General features: G+C 38.9%; 1 protein-coding gene across 2 annotated transcripts in view; it reads right to left on the bottom strand.

The window, feature by feature from the left end:
• COMMD6 (COMM domain containing 6) overlaps positions 1-16,369 on the bottom strand; it is a 23,906-nt gene extending 7,537 nt beyond the window's left edge. The window contains exons 1-7 of one of the 2 annotated variants that reach the window (XR_003397890.1): positions 16,267-16,369; positions 15,555-15,613; positions 14,893-14,958; positions 14,664-14,740; positions 13,230-13,398; positions 11,980-12,132; positions 9,786-10,938 (exon numbers count right to left, since the gene is read on the bottom strand). Coding sequence is in view for 1 of the 2 variants with exons in the window: in XM_026843700.1 (XP_026699501.1) it covers positions 10,888-10,938; positions 11,980-12,132; positions 13,230-13,398; positions 14,664-14,740; positions 14,893-14,958; positions 15,555-15,613; positions 16,267-16,315 (624 nt within the window). In the remaining variant the exon portion in view is untranslated. Of the gene's footprint in view, positions 1-9,566; positions 10,939-11,979; positions 12,133-13,229; positions 13,399-14,663; positions 14,741-14,892; positions 14,959-15,554; positions 15,614-16,266 lie in introns of those variants that run through there. The other variant, XM_026843700.1, reaches the window with a different exon arrangement.
• Positions 16,370-19,312: the final 2,943 nt, after the last annotated feature.

Here is a 19,312-nt window from a genome sequence, read left to right on the forward strand (position 1 = left end):
AGAGTCTTACTGTTAACAGGGAAAAACTGCCTTGTCACAAACGCCCGGAGATACTTCCACGACTGTGTTACAGTCGTGTGTCCCTGGCGAGTCACTGACAAGTCAAGACTTAATTTAAAAAAAAAAAAAAATCTAGGTTTCTTTTTCCTGCTTGAGCTTTCAGTTGTGGGGCTTTTTTTTATCCCCTCGTTATCGCGATAACATCTTTTTTGTCAACGAAAAATCCGCCACCTACTGTAAATGCTAGTAACTAGTCTCCTCTACCTGAGAAAGCAGCTGGACAAAGCTTAGCTGGTCATATTGCATCCGTATCCATTTTGTAATGATCAATTTTAGTGACTGTCCTCGTGTTTTCATCTGTAGCAACAGCAGCGACAATTCCCAGTAACATGCTATTATGGCAACAGTTTTAACTGTCCAGAAAAAATAAATCTCTAGCTGGAGCTGAAGAGCTATTCTCTGTAATTTGAGGCTGCCTGATAGATTATTTGGGCAGAGGTGTATCATGTGGCACAGCAGGTCACAACCCACAACAGTCCGAACTGACACAGAAACTCTCCCATTAGCAGTATTTTAATAGCGTTACAAACAACTATGCTCATTTCCCGAGCAAAGTATTTTGTTCTTGCTTTTCCCAGTTTAATCATCTGGTTTATACATTTTGGGTTCTCGGTTGTAATTTTTAGTTTTAACGTTCTGACTTGGAAAGACCTCAAAATATACCTCCTCCCACAGCATCCTAAAATGAACTATTCTTAGAACAGGATAAAATTCTGATGTAGGCTGGACACCAGCTCAAAATATTTGCTACAGTGGTACAAGTTAAAGCCAGAATGGGATTGCTTTCCCAAACTGACTATTTTCACACACTTTCAACACCTGAACTGTGTTCTTGTACAGTAGATACTACAGCTGGGGTAATTAGAAAAAAAATAGCCAATTCTTTTGGATCACAAACCTAAAAATTTCTTGTCTCTCGGTCTGCACAGTTAGCTTGAACCCTTTAGCTGAGAACGTTACTTGAGATTGCGTGCTCCAGCAGTGCGGGATGACAGTTTGGGAGCTGCTAGGCTCCCCTAACAGCGCAGCTGGGAGAAGACCCATTTGCTGCCTGGCAGCAGTGCTGGCACTGGTTTAATGCCGCAATGAACTGCTCGTTTTCTGCCAGTTCAGTTCTGGGAGCTGCCTCTAATTTAAGTGACAGCGCTCATACTGATATGGCTCTTGGCACAAAGGAAGAGGGAATAGCTGCTCGGGGGTGAATAGGCCAGCAAGCCTACTCTGCTCCTTTTGGGAATGGGTGGTTATATGATTCCTCCAGAGCGTGAAGCTGCAGTTCAGTCACTTGAGCACAAAGACCAATTTAAGCTACCAGAGATGTGAACTGAACACTGAGTTTACACTAAAGCAGTGGCAAAACCCCCTCCTACATTCTATTGAAATGATTTTAGATGGGATAATCTTGAAATGGCTCTGACAAAGCAGCCTAAGGGGGAGGCTGCAACATACTGAATTGCTGCAGCTGCTTACAAACACCATCTCTGAGACTGTAGGGATCCCTTTGTATTATGTTTGTATACGACCTACCAAAACCAGGTTGCAGGCAACCACCTAGGCTTTTAGGTGTGGTGATACAAAAAATTAATAACAATAATAATAATAATCAGGAAACATGAAGACAATTGTGAATGTATTTAAAAAGAGCAAAAAGAGGCTGAATTGTCTTAAGCAATCACAGATTCCATTGATGTTCTCACGTTCAAACAGAGCAAGACGACTTCACTTGAAGACACTACAGAGCTGGGCTTTCATCTGCTAAGGATGCACTTTAATTTTTGAAATTATTTTATCAGGTAGAACTGTGAGAAACAAAATGTGGAAAATGAATCTGAAATTCTTAAATTGTCACCATTATGCCAGTTATGTGAAGAAGAAGAAGCACCAGCCAGAACTGTCTGGCTTCTCTTTCAGTTGGGTGATTTGCTTAATATGGTATAGGAGCTCGTCATTTTGACCTAATTTATTTTTATTATTGAATTCTTTATACAAATCCCTTATAAGACAAAATTAATCTACCACTAATATTTTAACTACCTTCAAAACAAAATTCTCAAGATGTTAATCCAAAGTTTTCGTGCTTTTTATGTCTCATTGAATCGATTCTTCATCGTAATCCCTCTTAGCCATCCATTACCTTTATCCATTTACTTCATTGATTTCTTTCTTATCCTTTAATCTGCCTACCACTTTTTATTCCTCCATCTCACTCACAGTGTTTCATTAGAAACTCAGTCCTTCAGTTGCGTAATTTATCTTTTTGAAGTTGGTCCCCTTTTCTCATTTCTTTTCAGATTAAGATTTCATGCACCTTTAAGTTAAAACTTTCTGATTTCACTCTTATTGAGCACGGTATTCCTTTGCCCATGACCTCTGACATGTTCCTCATGTAATTTCTCCCCTAGTGTTTAAAAATATAGCAGGAACAAAAGCACCATCCTCTCATTCCTTGCACAAAATAGTTAGGAATTAGCCTAAACTATATAATCCTTATAGCTCAGTTAATGGGAATGAGAAACTTTGGGACAGAAAAGAAAGCAACTTTCCATAGCTCATACTAGGTCAACCCAGCTGGAAAGAAGTGTAAATACAGCACCCATGCAGAGACGTGACAGACAAAGCCTCTGATGAGACCACAGTTTTTTCTAAATTCCTTTTTTTTTTTAATTATTATTATTGGCCAAGCTTCTTGAAACAGATTGTCAAATTCAAAGTGGAAACTATATTGGAAGATCTAAAGTACATAAACTACTGTGCTCAATAATTGCCATAGCATGTCCTGCAAATACATGCTCAGTTGGTCAAAGAGAATGAGCTGAATACCCAGACTTTTTTGAATTTACGATAACCTGCCATTGATTTCTGTTGAAGAAATAGACGTTAGATGCAAAATCTCTTAAAATGAGGTATATATTTCTGAAGTGACAAAACACAGATACAGTTAACGAAATATAAGTAAATGCCTCAACATTTTGGATTCACTGTTTGTCAGTGGAGTACTACATGTAAAGAGTATTTTTCCAAATAAAATAGGTAAGTATATTTTCCTTCTGTTTATTAAAGGAAGTATGTTTTGTTCTCTAAGACAATACCTTGATAATACATACTGTTTCTGCACAGGGCACCACAGTAGCTATTTCATATGTCATATCTGGATCATCAGTTCATATTCAGTGTTAAAGGATTTAAACCTGCAAAATGGCAAGCAACCACAGCTCTCAGTAACTTCTTAAGGAGCTGAGAGACCTCAGCAACTCACATGATCAAACTGTTAATTGCTAGTAATTATCCATCCCCTTAAGCTTTCTAGCCACAATTTTAATTGCAGGAAAAAAAAAAAAAAAGTTGCTAGAGGAGCTGTAGACTTGACTTTACAGTTCCACAATTTATGCATAAATTCAATCACCTCAGACTAGAGTATTTTATTTCAGTAATATGCCCTGTAGCTGTAATTGCTTCTCATCCTATTGCTTTTCTAAGAATGCTGTCACTTTACTCTCTGGGATTTCAAGGTCCACCACCTTATTTGCATTATTTTTAACCAGTCAAATTTTATTTTACTCTCAGATCACCTTTTGGTAAGATCTGAAATATAGGCATTTTTACTTGAGAAAACATTTTATTAAACTACCCAGTCTTATTTGAAGACTCTCATGAATCAGCTTTTGGAAATATAATTGAAGTATTAGAAAGTAAGTTCAGTAGACTGGGCATATTACCAAAGTTTTAAACTTCTTCTGCTAGAGAAATTCTGATGCCTCCTCTATTAAGTATGTAAAAACATTGCTAGATATAATGAAACTTGTATATTTTTCAGGATGTATAGAGGTTATTATAGTTTAAAATGTAATGCCAAAGGTTTGAATAAGACATATCAGTCTTGTAGAGACATGTCAACAGCAGGACATAGTCACTGCAATTTGTACACAATAAAAATGATGAAAAATTAATCTGATAGGGGGTTGGGTGGTTTGTTTTTTTTTTTTCCTTCTCAAATGACACTAATCTTTTTTGATCATAATGACGGATTATAATTTGTTCTACCAATAAGATCCACTCCAAAACAGATTTAGGAGAACTGGAATGAGTAAAGTTTGTAAGAGAATAATCCTTAGCTAGAAATTTCATAAACATCTCTAGAACTTAAGGTGACCCAACCACATTTTATGTCTGTGTTCAGTGTATTGTAATTCAATTTAATGTAGCACTGATTAAGAGAGATAATGCATTGAATTATTTTATTTCTCTTCAAAGAAGCATTTGATTGTGGAAGAATTCTTATTTTTGTCATGTCAAATGCTTTTTGTTTAAAACTAAGTTTTAATCTCAAATCCTATGTGCTTACATGTGATCATAGCATCTTTCCAGATGGAAACATCTGCAATTTGTTGGGTTTTTTGGTTGTTGTTCTTTTTAAGGTGTCTCCCCAAGAAAAAGGATATCAGATCAGATTACTAAAAATCCTGTTGTTGAGATAATACAGAATTTGGTGGCTTTTAGTATCTCAGACCAGTTGCAAAGCTAGTTATTGCAGGAGACAGAGCAACTTCTGCAAGAACAACTTCCACATTCCCAATTATTTCTGCTTTTATATAAAGGAGACATTTACCTCCCTACTATTCCCCGACCACTGCAGTAACATACAAAGAAGAGAAAACATGAGGAAGAAGAGAGTACCACAGCTGCTGGAGTCTACTTCTTTCCCTGACAGTGCCCACTACCTCTACCTCATTTTGTGATCTGGAAAGGATCCTGGTCCCCTCCAACTCTCCAGTCCCTTCCAACTCTCCAGCAATGGAAACTAAGACAGAATTTCTTGTCATTGCCAAAGGAACATCTTGATATTATTCCACAAAGATATTATTACAAAGGATGAACCACAGGCTAGAAAGGTTAGCAGATCTATAGTAGAGTGCAAAAATAACATAGAAGAGAGATGCTTCAGAAGGCAAGAGTACTTCAACTTCAAAGGTCACAAATTCCATCTGTTCAAGAGGAAAATGCAAATACCAATCAGACTTCAACAGTGTATCACTATCAAAATGTTATTGCAACTTCACAACTCAGTACTGTATGTCTGGTAAGAGAAGGTACAGCTTACCATGAACAATAGGGCACTTGTACTCCCAACTCAATACCAAGAATGGTGCCAGTGTAGCTGCCAAAAAAAAATAAAAAACAACAACCAAAAAAACAACCCACCAAAAACCAGATGGGAACCCCGAACAGATGGGATCTCTTTAATCCTCTTTCTAATCGTCCTTGACTCACTCCTAGGTAGATTGACATCTGTTGTCTTGACTCTGTTGACTGCTGAAAATCTCTCATCTTCCCACATTCCCAACTGCGAGAAGCAGCACTGACAAGCACACTGGTGATTCATGTGAAACACACTCTTACATTCCTCTACTCCTTTTAAATGTAAACTTTAACACCCCTCTCAAGCTTCGTGGTTGCAGCATCCAGTACTTGCCAGTTCAGAAGCACCACTGGGAAGGAAGCCTGTCTTGCTTTAAATTGGCCAAGCTCTCAGATGATTTTTTTTATTTTTAAAAAACAACACCTGTAAACTGCCTAAGAGACAGCAGTGATGACATTCATGGGTATCAGAAAAATTCTTTGCTGCTTCAGTAGTACCAAGAATATCAGAACATTATTTTTCAGATTCAGAGGTAATTCACAGGGTAATTAAGCAACAGGGCCACTTTTAGTGGCAGAGAAGTGTATCCTAAGTGATTCATAACAAAATGCAGAAGGATTTTAGAGTGGTTAAACTGCATGAAAACCTCGGACAGAGAAATGCAAATGCTTATTCTATGAACAAGATACAGATCTAGAAAAATCTGAAACAAGTATAAACAGGGAGAAAAATGTAAAAGGAAAATAAGCCCCAATAGAAATGTAACATGATACTATTTAAAGAGCAAGCAATAATGCAGAAATATTAGTGTAATTAAATTACTGTTTTAAACTACTGAAAATATACAATATATGGTATATATTCTGTTATCATTAACATGCTGAATGTTGTTCATGTTACTGGAAATCTTTATGCTCATCTTTTTACAATTAGCTCAGAAGAAGCATTAAGAAGAAGAAAAATTAACTTAGAAGAAAAGTATTTCCCTACAATGTAAGAAGCAGGATGGAAGTTATGGTGACATGAATGTACAGTTCCAGAGAGAAGCCACACAGGGCAGAAAACCAGAAGTCCTTATCTTACTGTCAGACATGCTCTCAAAGGATTACCATATATGAAGACTATATGTAGCAGTGCCACCTGGTGACCGATGCTATGACAAAGCCGCCTTAAAATACTGTAACAGCATAGATCTTTATTGTATGAAGTAAATAGAATTTTCCTTCTTTTTTAATATGTATATTAAAGCTTACAGTTCCAAAACTCAGTACGTGAAGTACAAAACTGACACTGAAATTTCCAATTTATAAAGATAACAATCTGTAATGTAAACACTAACATATGGCACCAACACACATTGAACAGAAATGGTTCTCAAGTTAGGGCAGCTAGACTGTAATTAGCCACAGAAGGATTAGCCAAATGCAGTACAGGGAAGAGAAAACCCAGAAACACTAAAACTAGCCTTCACAGAGAAGATCAGCAATCTCAACGTCCTTGCTTTCTCAATGACACAAAGTCATAAATATCAATAATTAAGAGATGTCCAGTTCAAAAGGCAGGTCATTTCTCCACCTTCCATTAGAAAAGCCTTGGAAACAAGTCAGGAAGTCTTTTAAAGCATCCAGGACTGAGCATGATGAGCGTGAGCATCATCCCTCTAACATGGATACTTCCTCATGCGCTCAAGCAACTCAAGCACCAAGAGTGGAGGTGGAGGAGTATGCATGGACACTGCTGTACAATAAAAGCAGAAGGAAACATTTGGTCAAAATTGCACAGTGACAAGCAAATCCAGTTGTTTATGAGGTGACCAAGCCTCAGGAAGGGAGGACTGTAGCAGCATACCACAGCAGCTCAACCCAGGTCGAGGCACTCATTATGTCATGTCCTGGCTTGCACAGATCCAACTTCCTAGCCGAGTGAGTGCCCATAAGATAGCAGCCCAACCAACAGGGATATAATATTTTACTAAAAATCTGTCTGGGAAATGATTGACCACAGGCTAATGGATAGGATAGAGGCTGCTGAATTTTAAGTCCCTTCCCCTATGCAAAGGGTCTTCAGAGATGGGGCATTTTTTGCTGCAGGTAGATTAAATGACTAGGGCACTTCTGCGTATTATTCCAGTACCAGCAAGGGCTAAACAGCCTTCGCAGCAGAGTAGAAATTACCCTCTCTTTATACCCAGAGTTAGGAGGGTAATAAAACATTCAAATAAGACAGGGCAAACAGGAAGCAACAACATTCTTCATCTCCCCCAATTTATCATCTAACTTTGTTTTTAATTGTCCAAGCTAATGTATTTTCAGGTGTTCAGAGTGCAAAGGTTTGAAACCAGGAAGGTAGAAAATAAAGGGGGATGGGCTCACAGTGAAGAAGGTTACATACCTTTAAAACTTGGTTAAAGAAAGGCAGTACAATTTTGTGGAAGCAGGAAGAGGGACAAGCTTTTACTTTGACCGCAACTAGACCAAAGTGTGCAGAAGCTAAATATATAAAGCACTAGTGCACAGGCATGACTACAACCATTTGGGCAGTCTTCTGGTGAGCCTCTCCATTTTTCTACAAAATAGCTTTCTGGAAGTGAGCTGGTGTTTTGAAATTAATGCAAAAAAAAAAAAAAAGTGATGACAACAGTCATTGCCAGGAGATCACTTCATTATTCCCTCCTTTGGGTTTGTTTACAGTGTAAGACCCTTTCCCCCCCATCTTCCTTCCTCTTGTTCTGTTCCAGGCAAATGTTGGGAAGAAAAATTGTTTACTTGTTTCCTAAATAGAGTTAATGAAAGAAAACCACTTGAATGCAATTTCCTGCAAAATTTCACTAGTCTCATATGTCCTCTGTCTTTTCCTAGTTCAATACAACATTTTGTCTAGCTGTAATTGATACAAATATTCCTTGCAGCCTGCAAGTCTCAGCTCCTTAGAACTCCAACACAGAGAGAAATGGCATATGTCTGAACTTCATCCTAATTTAATAAGCAAAGAAATTTTGTCAGTCTAGGCCTGAACTTTACCCATTATATTATTTATGAGACAGACTTTCATGCAGTAGGCTTAAAACAAAATACAGACCATTTTTATCTTATGTTTTTACCTATATGTTTATTGACTGTGGACTTACAAAAATATTCATGTTACAAAATTTCTTATCAGTCAACAAGTAGAAGTAGGAACACACAAGGACTCCTGATTCTCTTTGAAAGATCTGGTTTCTGCACATACAGACAAATAATTAACAGCTTGTTTGAACATGTTAATATTACTACCCCGCATACTGTTAGGTTTTTAGTTGGTTTTGTTTCGTTTGTTTTCTTCAATAAAGTACTTAATTCTTCCATTACTCAGTATAGGAATTACTGCTGACAGCAATCAGGACAAATCTCAGAAGTTTGATTACATAGCCAACTTTTAATCACATCTTCTAGATGTCCATAAACATCCCTGAAAATTCTCAAACAGTAAACTGGTATAGCATACGTGTTCAGGCATCTTCCAGGCAGGGACGTTTCAAAAATATTAATATTTCCAGAATATATGACTCAACAAAGTGTAAGTTAGACTTTTCAAAGGCTGCTTTCTCCTCTTATTGATGGACTCAGCAAAAATGGTAACTGAAAGCTTCCTCACTACCTTCCAGCATCTACTAAATTGTTTCTAGAAGTTAAGACATGAGTAATTAAATCTTCTTTTCCATCTAGTTCCAGTAAAGGCACAAATATTTTCAGCTATATGAAGAACTTAAGTGCATTAGAACAAATGGGAAGTATTTGTAAGGCTCCAGCTTTACTAAAAAAGTATGCCTTTTCTGGAACTCTTGTACTGATGTAAACCAATTAAGTCACTAGGCCAAAGCATGACAATGTTTTCCAGTACACTTGGCAGCCTTACACTCCAACTTTGGCAAATTAAAAAAAAAAAAAAATTAATCTGCTCCCATCACTTTTCCACAGACACAGAGGATTGTTTACGCTATGTTCAGCCCGAGCCCCTGCATACAGACAAAGGAAAAGGCAAACAAAAAGTCTATTCCTGAGACCATTTTGTGACATTCCACTGAGGCCCCCAGAAAAGAGCAACCTGCCTTCTCCAGTCACAACGCAAACACCTCAGGCTTCAGCAGCACAAAGGAATTATCATCCAGATCAACAGCCACAGCACAAAACTTTTACTATCTTTTGTTAAAGCCAACACCGTTTCACTTATTTGGGCATTTGAGCTCCAAGTACTGTTTTTAGGCACCATGCATAATGTCCAAAGAGCAGGGGTGTATCTGTCTATTAAAAGGATTGCAGTATGCAGCATGCGCAATGTGCTGCAGTTATTTTCATTACACAAACAGGCAGGCATAACCAGTATCAATGTGAGTTAGAAAGGTAGGTGTTCTCACTTGAGAATCTGGCCCAGCAAAACTGGTTCTTGGTCTCTTACCATTCTGAACTTGCAGCATAAACTTCAGTCTGCTTATCAGTAGGAATTGTCTCTCTTCAGTTTTACTAGCTCTACTACACCACCACCACATCTTGAAATGTAACAGTACTGTCCCACTACATTTACAGTTTGTGTTTTGTTTATGGAAAACAACAAAAAAAAGAAATCATGCAAGCACACTGGATTTATCACTATCCCTTTGGAAATGACCCCATTCTTCAGAATCAAAGTAAAAATTTTGCTGGTTTGGACATTCTCTGAGAGCGAGTGTGCACAACAAAGTCCAGTGGACTCCTGCCACACAATACAAACAGCAAAGAAATCTTGCCGACTTCTAGTGTGGTCCTTTCTCTGATGTGCTTGGCTAACATTCCAGACTGAATTTTCAAGTTTTGTCTTGACTTTTCTAGTTCAGAGCTTGGAGCAAGGCAACTACATCAATATTCTAATTTAATTAGAAAGCAGACTGCCGATCAAAACATCAAGCAGAGTGTCACAGATTGGAGTTAGATTAAATGTAAAGGCAAAAATATATTAAAACTCTCCTGAATTAAATTCACCTTTTTGCTTTTATTTAAAATTAGCCTCTGGGCTTCATTTCAGAGAATAAATTTGGGTCTCCAGAAAAGCTTAATACATTAACTCAGTTTTTATAAGACCAGGTGGTGGGAAATAAGTATTTGCAGTAAACAAGCTGTTAGGACACGTACATTCTTCAGTTAAAGACGACTGGAAGCCAGGTCTGCAAATATCTGCAACTAACTACTTGTCATTGCTGTTCTTCAAGAATAACTGTATGCTTGTTATATGTAACTTCATATACTCCTTATATTAATATAGTTGAGTCCAAATGCATCTCAGTTTTACAGACAAAAGTGTTAACACAGGATTTACACTTCTCTCAGTATCTTCTCAGTCAACGTTTTTAGGTGTCTTTCTCCACTCCAGAGTTAAATGTGTAGTTTCTTACTCTTGGATATTATGAAGTCTACAGTGATACTTCTCCTTACACATCCTTATCTTTTGTCTATCAGGATGAACAAAGCTAAACATATTTTCACAAACACTGCAGAGTTAGCTTCAAGTATTCAAAAGCAAAGACATCTTCACAACAATGCAAGAATGATGCTGACAAATACCTGTCAAAAAGACAAGGATACATACCTTGCCAAACAATGGCACTTTATTCCCTGTGCAGAACAGAAAGTTTACTTATCTATTTCTGTCCGAAATTCAGTGTAAATAAAGAATTCTCTTCAAACTGTTTCAAGAACAGCTGCCATTTCCTTGAACTGTCTGAAGAAGTTCTAAAAAGCAAGAGTCAACATAAATTTCAGTTGCATGAAGCAAAGCTCAAACTGTAGTTCAAACTAGCATGTTAGACAAAAAAACCAAAACAAAACAAAATCACAATTCACGTTTCTCACACTTCCTCTTTCTTCCAGTTACAATGTGCAGCTTGAATTGAAAGTTTCTGCTTTTCTTTTTATGGGATGGTTGGTATTTGGGCACCTTCACTATTAAATCTACATGCATCATGCCTTATTTACATGGGTTTGACTATTAATAGGAGAACGTGCTATGAAAGAAAAATACAAAGTAGCTCTCACAGCACAAGCAAAAAAAACCCTCAAAAGACCTTCTCACACAGATGTTTCTATTGCCATCTAAAATAATCCAGGCTTCTCAAGCATAGCATCCATTTCTTGTAGCAGTTGAAGAGCATATTACTGAAAAGTTTTCCACGAGAATGAATACATTTTACAACGTCAAAGGATTCAGAATATCCTTCTCAAATTCTTGCCAATCCAATTCCAAGGTTTTATTTGTAAGCATGTACAATACTTTAAGTGATGTATTTGCCCTTTAAACAGGAATGACAACAGAAGTGCCATATTTATGCAGAAGTAAACAAAGTTACATAACTTCATAGATGAAGACATAGCAGTTAAAGGCCAGTGGTGACAAAGCAGAATGACCTCCATTCCTAATCATTAGCAAATGTTAGGCTTAACCCAAGTTTTAGACTTTGAGGCTGGGGAACAGTTCCACAGATTTAGAATATTCCATCTATTTTTAATAAGGCAGAGTGACAGCTGACAAGGAAGACCCAAAAGCCTTTATGTCTTCAGTTATTAGCTTATTTCTAAGAGAACAGATTAATTACTGCTAAATTAACTTTTTCAGATAGTGATGTAGAACTAAATGCTATAAGTATTTAGCTTCAGTGTTTTAAATAATTCATGCTTCATCTCTTAATGACTATTCGTAAATAAGCAACATGAACGTATGCATCAAGATATGCAGTTGTTTTTAAGAGACTGAATCAAGTAACACTGATTACAGACCTTGAACTGCGGGATGGTCATTTCAAAAGACTTGTCTGTTATTTGTCCTGAAGGTTCTGCCACTTTTAGCGTCACTGTAACATAAGGATACTTCAGAGACCTGCAGGCATCAGAGCTCATTGCAACTCCCAGTTTCCATTTAATATCCACAAACTATGAAGAAGAAAATAATTGGAAACAGTGTTAAAGATAGAGATCTAGCCTACCATTGCTATTCTGTTGGATAGATGATTCACAGATTAAAAAGGACATCTAGAGCTCACATCCAAACGGGAAACACACACATTCAGATATTACTGTCAATTAAAAAAAAACCAAACAACTGTCCTTCCTTTTAATAATGGAAAAATAAACAATTTAAGAAGTTATTTCACTTGATCTGTTTTCCTTTTTCGAGTACTGTCAACAGTCAAGTACAGTCTATTTAAAAAGTTCTGTTAAGAGGAGCTCAAGCCACAGAGTTCACTTGGTATCATTTGTGCTTTTGTAATTTTTTTTAGAAGTTTCTAAATCAAGTGGAAATATGAGGAAAACCTCAGACAGTGGCACAAAAATTTTATAATAGCAATCATGGAAAAAATTCAGGCATTAAATAACTGTGTCTTAGATAAATCAAAGTATAGCATAAATACATCAGGTAGGTAAGTTATTGTTTTTAGCCTTTTACGATAAGCAGAACTGTTGAAAGAAATTGAGAGCCTTTATAAGCTTACTATCAAGCTTCAAAGATTTTTTTCCTAATTCCATACTCTTTTAAAATGTTGTTAGAAGAAAAAAAAAATCTTAAAATGCAAATACAGTCTATGTTATTTTTTCAAAAAGGAAAAAAGGAATGATGGAAATTGACAGTAAGTTTAAATTTTCTTTAAATCTCAGGGAGACAAAGAATAAAACAATCAAGTGCTGGTGTTATCAACTCTAAAGAAAATTCAAATTACATTGAAAACAGATTTACATAAACTGCTAATACAGTTGTCTGCCACTCACCTTCCCTAACACTAATAGGCAGCACTAATTTTAAAATGTATGAAGTGTGAGTTTATCATACAAACAATATTGGAAAACCATTCAGCATTTAGACAACCTTTACCATATGTGATTCTTTATCTGGGTAGACATTTGGCAACATATATATAGGAAAGCTTTCGGCCATCAAAATACCACCATGTGCTTGACAACACAACACACACAAAGCAGTAGTGACATTTCTGAAAAGTTAATAGCTCAGCTGCACTCTCTCATTTAGTTACCTGCCCCACCATGGCCATATTTCTTGCATCTTCTGACACACTAATGGATTTGCCCTGCTCGTTCCATACATGACGAACAACTTGAACTGCATGTTTTGGCAATGTGCTGACAGCACTGCCCAAGGTGGTGATGAGTTCCTCTGTAGAAAGATTGTTTCTGGCTGCTGTGCTGTAGGTGTATCCGAAGAACAATGAATCAATATAATTCTCCAAGAATTTCATAAAATTCCTCACTTCACCCCAAACAGGCAATTTTTTAATTTCTGCTTTATGTGTCTATGTACTTCTCATTAGGCAGCCTGTGGGACTTTTTTTTCCAAACTATTTTACTAATCTTTTGTATCCACATACAAAACCCAATGTAACTTGACTTTTAATGGGGCTTAATATACCAAAAGACCAAACTTTGCTAGGCTTGCACAACGTACAATGTTAAGACAAAAATAGTCACAGCCTCTAAGTGCTACTGCAACTGGAAAAAAGGCATAATTCAGTGAAAAGATGTGTGCATAGAGCAGTTAAACAATATTATTACTTCAGAAACAAGACAATTTAATTAAATTTTTAGGATAGGTAATTTAAATATCACCAAAATGCAAGTAACGACCTCAAGGTAACGGTATAATTGGTACTAACAGGAGTCAAATGATGCAATAAACACTCAACTGAAAAAGCAGCAAATCTAGAGGGTAACTGCCACTCGATTTCCTCTACAGGTTAAAAAAATATTTCCCACCCTAAGTTTGTTCATGCAGATTTTTTTAAAGAGACAGTAATAAAAAAATAGTTGGTCGTCCAAGTTGCATGGTCTAATATAATTTAAGGCTTTTTACTTTCTAGAGGAAAAAGTAGTATGTTAGATTTCTGTTGGTACATTTTCTTCAGTCATACTCATGTTACATAAGATGTTTAGATACTAGTTATTAAATGAACAAGCAACATCTTGAAAGTTTTATCTTTCTGAAAATAGAAAAAATTACAGCAAAACAACAGCTGAAAATACTACCTAAAAACTCTACCTTCATCATGGCAGAGTTCAACATTATAAAACTGTGTGCCCTTCAAATAGGCACAAATGTTGGTTTCTAATCTCTAAGAAACAAAATTATTTCAGAACATGCTTCTTCCAGGCTTTAGAACCGGGCTTAACTTCCTTTTATTTTGCCAGTAGTTCTAAAGCATCCAGACAGGACCTTAGAAAAACTTCCATTTTTATTTTTACTGCATAAAGTAAGAATGTACATTAAGTAACCACACGTTTTTTAGTAACACTAAGCCCAGAAGTTCTTTTTTGTGTACTGAGAATTATAAACTTTTGCCTTTTCTTAAATCAGTTCATTTTATACCAACATTTGATGTCACCTTTTAATACCGCTATTAATTTGGGGTGGAGCGAAAAAAGACATAAGGCAAAGTAAATTATTTTGTGCTTACCTAAATAAAAAGGAAACGATGTTAGCTATTTTCACCAGATCACCAACATTAATCTCAATCCCAGATGTTTGAATTCTCTAGAAATAAAATATTCAAACAACTACAAATAATAAATCATGCATTAATAAAAACCCCTTTGTGTATATACATACACATGCACACACACACAAAAATTGCTTGGGATATACAGCTAATATACTTGCTTATAAGTGCAAGTATTCATGCTTACCTGACACAGTTCAGCTGTATTTACACCTGGGATCTTATGGTTTAGATGTTGAATAATTTGTTCACACTGTAAAGAAATTAAGTTTGAAAACATCCTTAATGCATATTTTCATATATAAAACAAAGCTAGCTTAAATACTTGGGAGATTACAAAACAAAAAATAAAACTGCAAACTAATGCAAAAACATAAAACAGAAGGATGCTTTAAATGCAGGGTGAAGGCTAAAGTCATTGAAATGACTGGTTTTAAAATCACATCAAATCCAAGAAAAAGAAATAAACTCACTTAAGACTTTCAGTTACTACCTCACTATTCCTACTTAAGAAACGATTTTCTTAACTGAACAGTCACCATGTTCAAGTGCACACTACAGTGCATAAGCTGAATGTTTTCCAAAAAAGCTAGCTTGTTATCTCATTTAGATGAGAGGCAAAAATTAATTTTAAAATATCTTCTGTGATAAAAACAGAAATTTAAAGCAATCCCATTGCTCTTAGCAGGACTGGTCCATTTCACGAGTCATGTAAATCTAAGATACCACATACATAATATTCCCCCTGCAACAGACAAAATACAGAAGAGCTTAAAAAAAAAAAAAAAGGTTTCCTAGTATCAAAGAGTGCCAGAAGCCCTTCCACATCCCATTTATTGCCCTACTTACCAGTTCTGCAAAAAAGTCCTGAGGTATTAAATTAATCTTATCTGCTGCACCACCAACATCTGAAAAACACAAGCTGCTGTGATCATATGCAAATTTTTACAAGCGTTCTAGTAATAAATCTAATCACTTTCAGAAGAATTCCTAGGTAATCATGCATGCATTTACCTTAAAACCAGCTTTCTTTTAGTGAACTTGTCCTGATTTGCGTTAACATAACCTACTTAGCATCTCAAGTAAAGTCTAATAGGAGCGACTCCATAAGACTTCAGAGTCCCTGGGACTATGTCTATGCAACTGCACAGTTTGACAGTCCTGATTAACTCCTTCGACCCTGTGGAGCACTATCCGCACCGAGTCCCGGGAAGCCGGGCGTGCCGAACTGCCTGCTGGCACCAGCAGCACAGGACCGCTGCTCTCCTTAGACTACGCTACTACACCCTGGCCTCCTCCCGGCGGCCAAGGCGCCAAGCGGGCCGCGTCAGGCCGCGAAGACCCACCGAACCCTTCACCAGCACCCACCGGGAACAGATCGCCCGGGCCCTGGGTGAGGTGGCTCCGCGGGACGGGCCCCCGGCTAAGCCCTCAGGAGCAGAGAGCACCCGCAACCCCCGGCCGGCCACTCTCCCCTGCACACCCCACCCTGCGGGCCATGGGAGGGAGCCCAGCTCCTCCTCAGCTCCCCTACACCGGGGTTCCGTCCCTGTGCCCTCACCCAACGCCTCCAGCGCCCGCGCGAGCAGCACCGCTGAACCGGCGGCCATAGCTCCGGGCTCCCGCCCAGGCCCGACTTCCGCCACGCAGCACCCACCACCCCGATTGGCTGCGGGCGCCACCGGAGCGAGGCCGCGCCAGCGACCCCGTCCTGATTGGCTGCCGGGCAGGGAGCATGCGCTCTTCTCCCCAGGGGAGGGCGGAGTCTGCGCGCGTGTCGGCCCGCGTCTTCCGCTGGGGGGTCGGGTGGGTGTGAGGCCCGTAGGGGGCGAGACGCGGCGTTTTTTTGGTCCTTTGCGAAGTAAATCGCTTCTTAAATAGTTACAAGTAAAACCAGGTCTGCGTTTTAAGAGACTGCTGGGTCTGTAGCCATCGAGTGGTAAAGGTTACCTGTGGACGGTAGCTCAGGACCTTGTGGGCTAGGGCCTACCCATGCTTTGCCTCAGGCTGGTAGTACTCTTCTGGCTGCAGGCCCCTGTGCTAGTCCTTATGCTAGCACTGGCCTGGGAAATGGTGCTGGCATGAGAATTATCTGGTGAGGCTTTTGGAAATGTTGTGCAAACCAGGTGTGACTTGAAACCAACAAGTTGTTTACTGAGTTTAGTTTGTTGCTAACAGGTGTCAGGGTTTTCTTGGCACTCTTTGTTATAGTCTCAGGTACATAAATCATGCACTGTTCTGTGTGCATGCAGCACATACAGTATATTGTATGTAGTACAGATACATAGAGTGACCGTAGTTTGTACAGGGGGATTGTGGAGTCAGCCAGTACACCTGCAATTAAACTGTGCAGTTCATGGATGATTTATGTAGAGAAACTATGTCTTCAGTTTTATGGTAAAATCACCATTTTTTTGTAGAACTACAGCTAGAACCATGTTCAGTAAGATTGTCATACATAATTTAACTTAGTTTGGAGTGTGGCTGTAGACCTAAAACAACAACTGATCCTTCACCAGTTTCACCATTTAAAAATAGTAGATATTCTTAGATTTCGCTAGTAATCAGATTTACATTTACTTTTAGCTTTTTATATATTGTAATGTTATAATCTCAGATCTGTTGTAAGACTGACAGTAGTAAAACATAACTTGTCATGCACTAGTGCTGGCTAGTTTAAAATTACATGTTTTCAATAAATGTTAATGAAAGAATTTAGAATATATTTCAGGAAAAGTGTAATTACTATGGAATATGGTGTGTGTTTATGAGCTTTATACATTCATGGCTTGTCTGATCTTGGCCTCTCCCTTTTAAAGTATCTAATTAAGTGTGCAAATGTTTTTGAGTAGTATGTGTTTTTATGACCTCATGATTATCAAAACACATTGGTAAGATCTGTCTCCCATAGCAAGGACGTGACTTAACAATTTCTTTGTTCTTACCTTGGGTAACTCTATTACACTGCTATCTAGAAAGCTTTATATATTCTTTTATATTACAATTTCATCAGGTCTCTTAGTAGTGCCTTTAGCACTATGACTAATATTCATTATGTTACATTTCATTCTTCAAGATGTAGAGATAGATGTGAAGTTGAGTATCTTGGCAGTTTGGTAATTAAAGGCTCATTTGCTGAAATTTGGAGTTATTTTGGGGTTACTTTCATCAACATGTAAACATGCATTTAGTTCTTTGAACTTGGAACAGCAGGTGGTGAAGTATATAATGATTTCAGCTTGTCTGCCCATCCTCAGAATTAAACTTGTGTATCTTTAGAAAATTCTGCCTCCCCTAACTACAAAGCTTTTTTGGGGCAGAGGAAGGTAGATGGGGGACTGTGCTGGTGGACTGACAGTACGGGCCCATCTTTTAGCTGGGTGAGGACTGAGAACTTAGGAGGAGACACTTGGCTGAGAAACTAGAAGACAAATCTCATGAGCTACAAGAAGACTGGATCGCTGAATAGATATGCTACAGTGTTGTTGATTGTGCCTGAAGCTTCTGTATTGACCTGTCATGTACCAAACATCTTGCTAAGCGATTACAGTGGGTAGAATAGAATAAAACATCATTAGGTAATTTACTCCATTTCATAGACTTGACATTTACAGAATGGGGCATGATTTGCATCAACACTCTCTAAAGATGCACGCTCAACAACCTGCTTCGCGCTGCCCCGGGTCTTTCTGGCCTCATGCTGGGCAGGCCTGGAGGTCCAGCTCAGGGGCTTCTACAAAACCCTGGTCCCAGTGTCCCCATCTGAAAATGCAAGGCCTCATGAAAGTGCTGCAAGGGGCTGCATAGCTCAGCTGATGTCTGTAGAGAGTGGTGGGCAGAAGCAGTGGTGGAGGCCAAAAAATTGTTGCCCTCGCTTTTAGTTTTTCTGAATTAACTTGAAAAGAAGGTATGACACTACCTCTGGTATGTGTATCTATAAAATGTATACACAGTGTGTATGATACGTATACATTACACTGTGCTTGATGGTAGCCGAAAGGCCAAGAAATGGTATGTTTATGCTCCTGAGATGGGACAGCATGAGGGGATTTGCAGCTTTAGAAGAGAAATGCGATTTTTAATTGGGTTTAACACACCTCACAGTAATTTTCAGCAGATCAGACGCGGACCTCACCACCCCCGTCCTTGCTGCCACACGCACAGAGCTCTTCTCGGGCGATGTGGAGGCCGCTCACCCGCTGCTTTACAGTTCCATCTCAATCCCTTTGTCCCGTGGCACTCCGTGACCCGTCCCGTTCCCACGGGTGTACTGGGCCGGGGCCGGGGCCTCCCCAGCCGCTCCTGCGCACCCCGCCGTCGCCGAGGGTCGGGAGCAAGCGCGGGGCGGGGCGGCCGAGGCACCACCTGTCTGTCTGGGAGAGTCCATTGCCGGGGGGCAGCCAGGAGGGTGGGGAGGGAGAAACCTTCGGGCCATCGTTGCCCGGCAGCGCCCACGGGGAAGGCGTGCATCGCGTGATGTCGCCTCCGCCCGCCGCTCCGCAGGGGTGGAAAAGTGTGCGTGGGGGCTCTGAGGGTTCGTTGTTTTTCCGCCGCGCTCCCCCTCCCCTTTCTCGCGCGTCTCGGTGGTGCGGTCCCGGGTCAGGGCT

Source organism: Athene cunicularia, assembly GCF_003259725.1.
Source record: "Athene cunicularia isolate RWA chromosome 1 unlocalized genomic scaffold, athCun1 chr1_part1, whole genome shotgun sequence".
Lineage (NCBI taxonomy): Eukaryota > Metazoa > Chordata > Aves > Strigiformes > Strigidae > Athene > Athene cunicularia.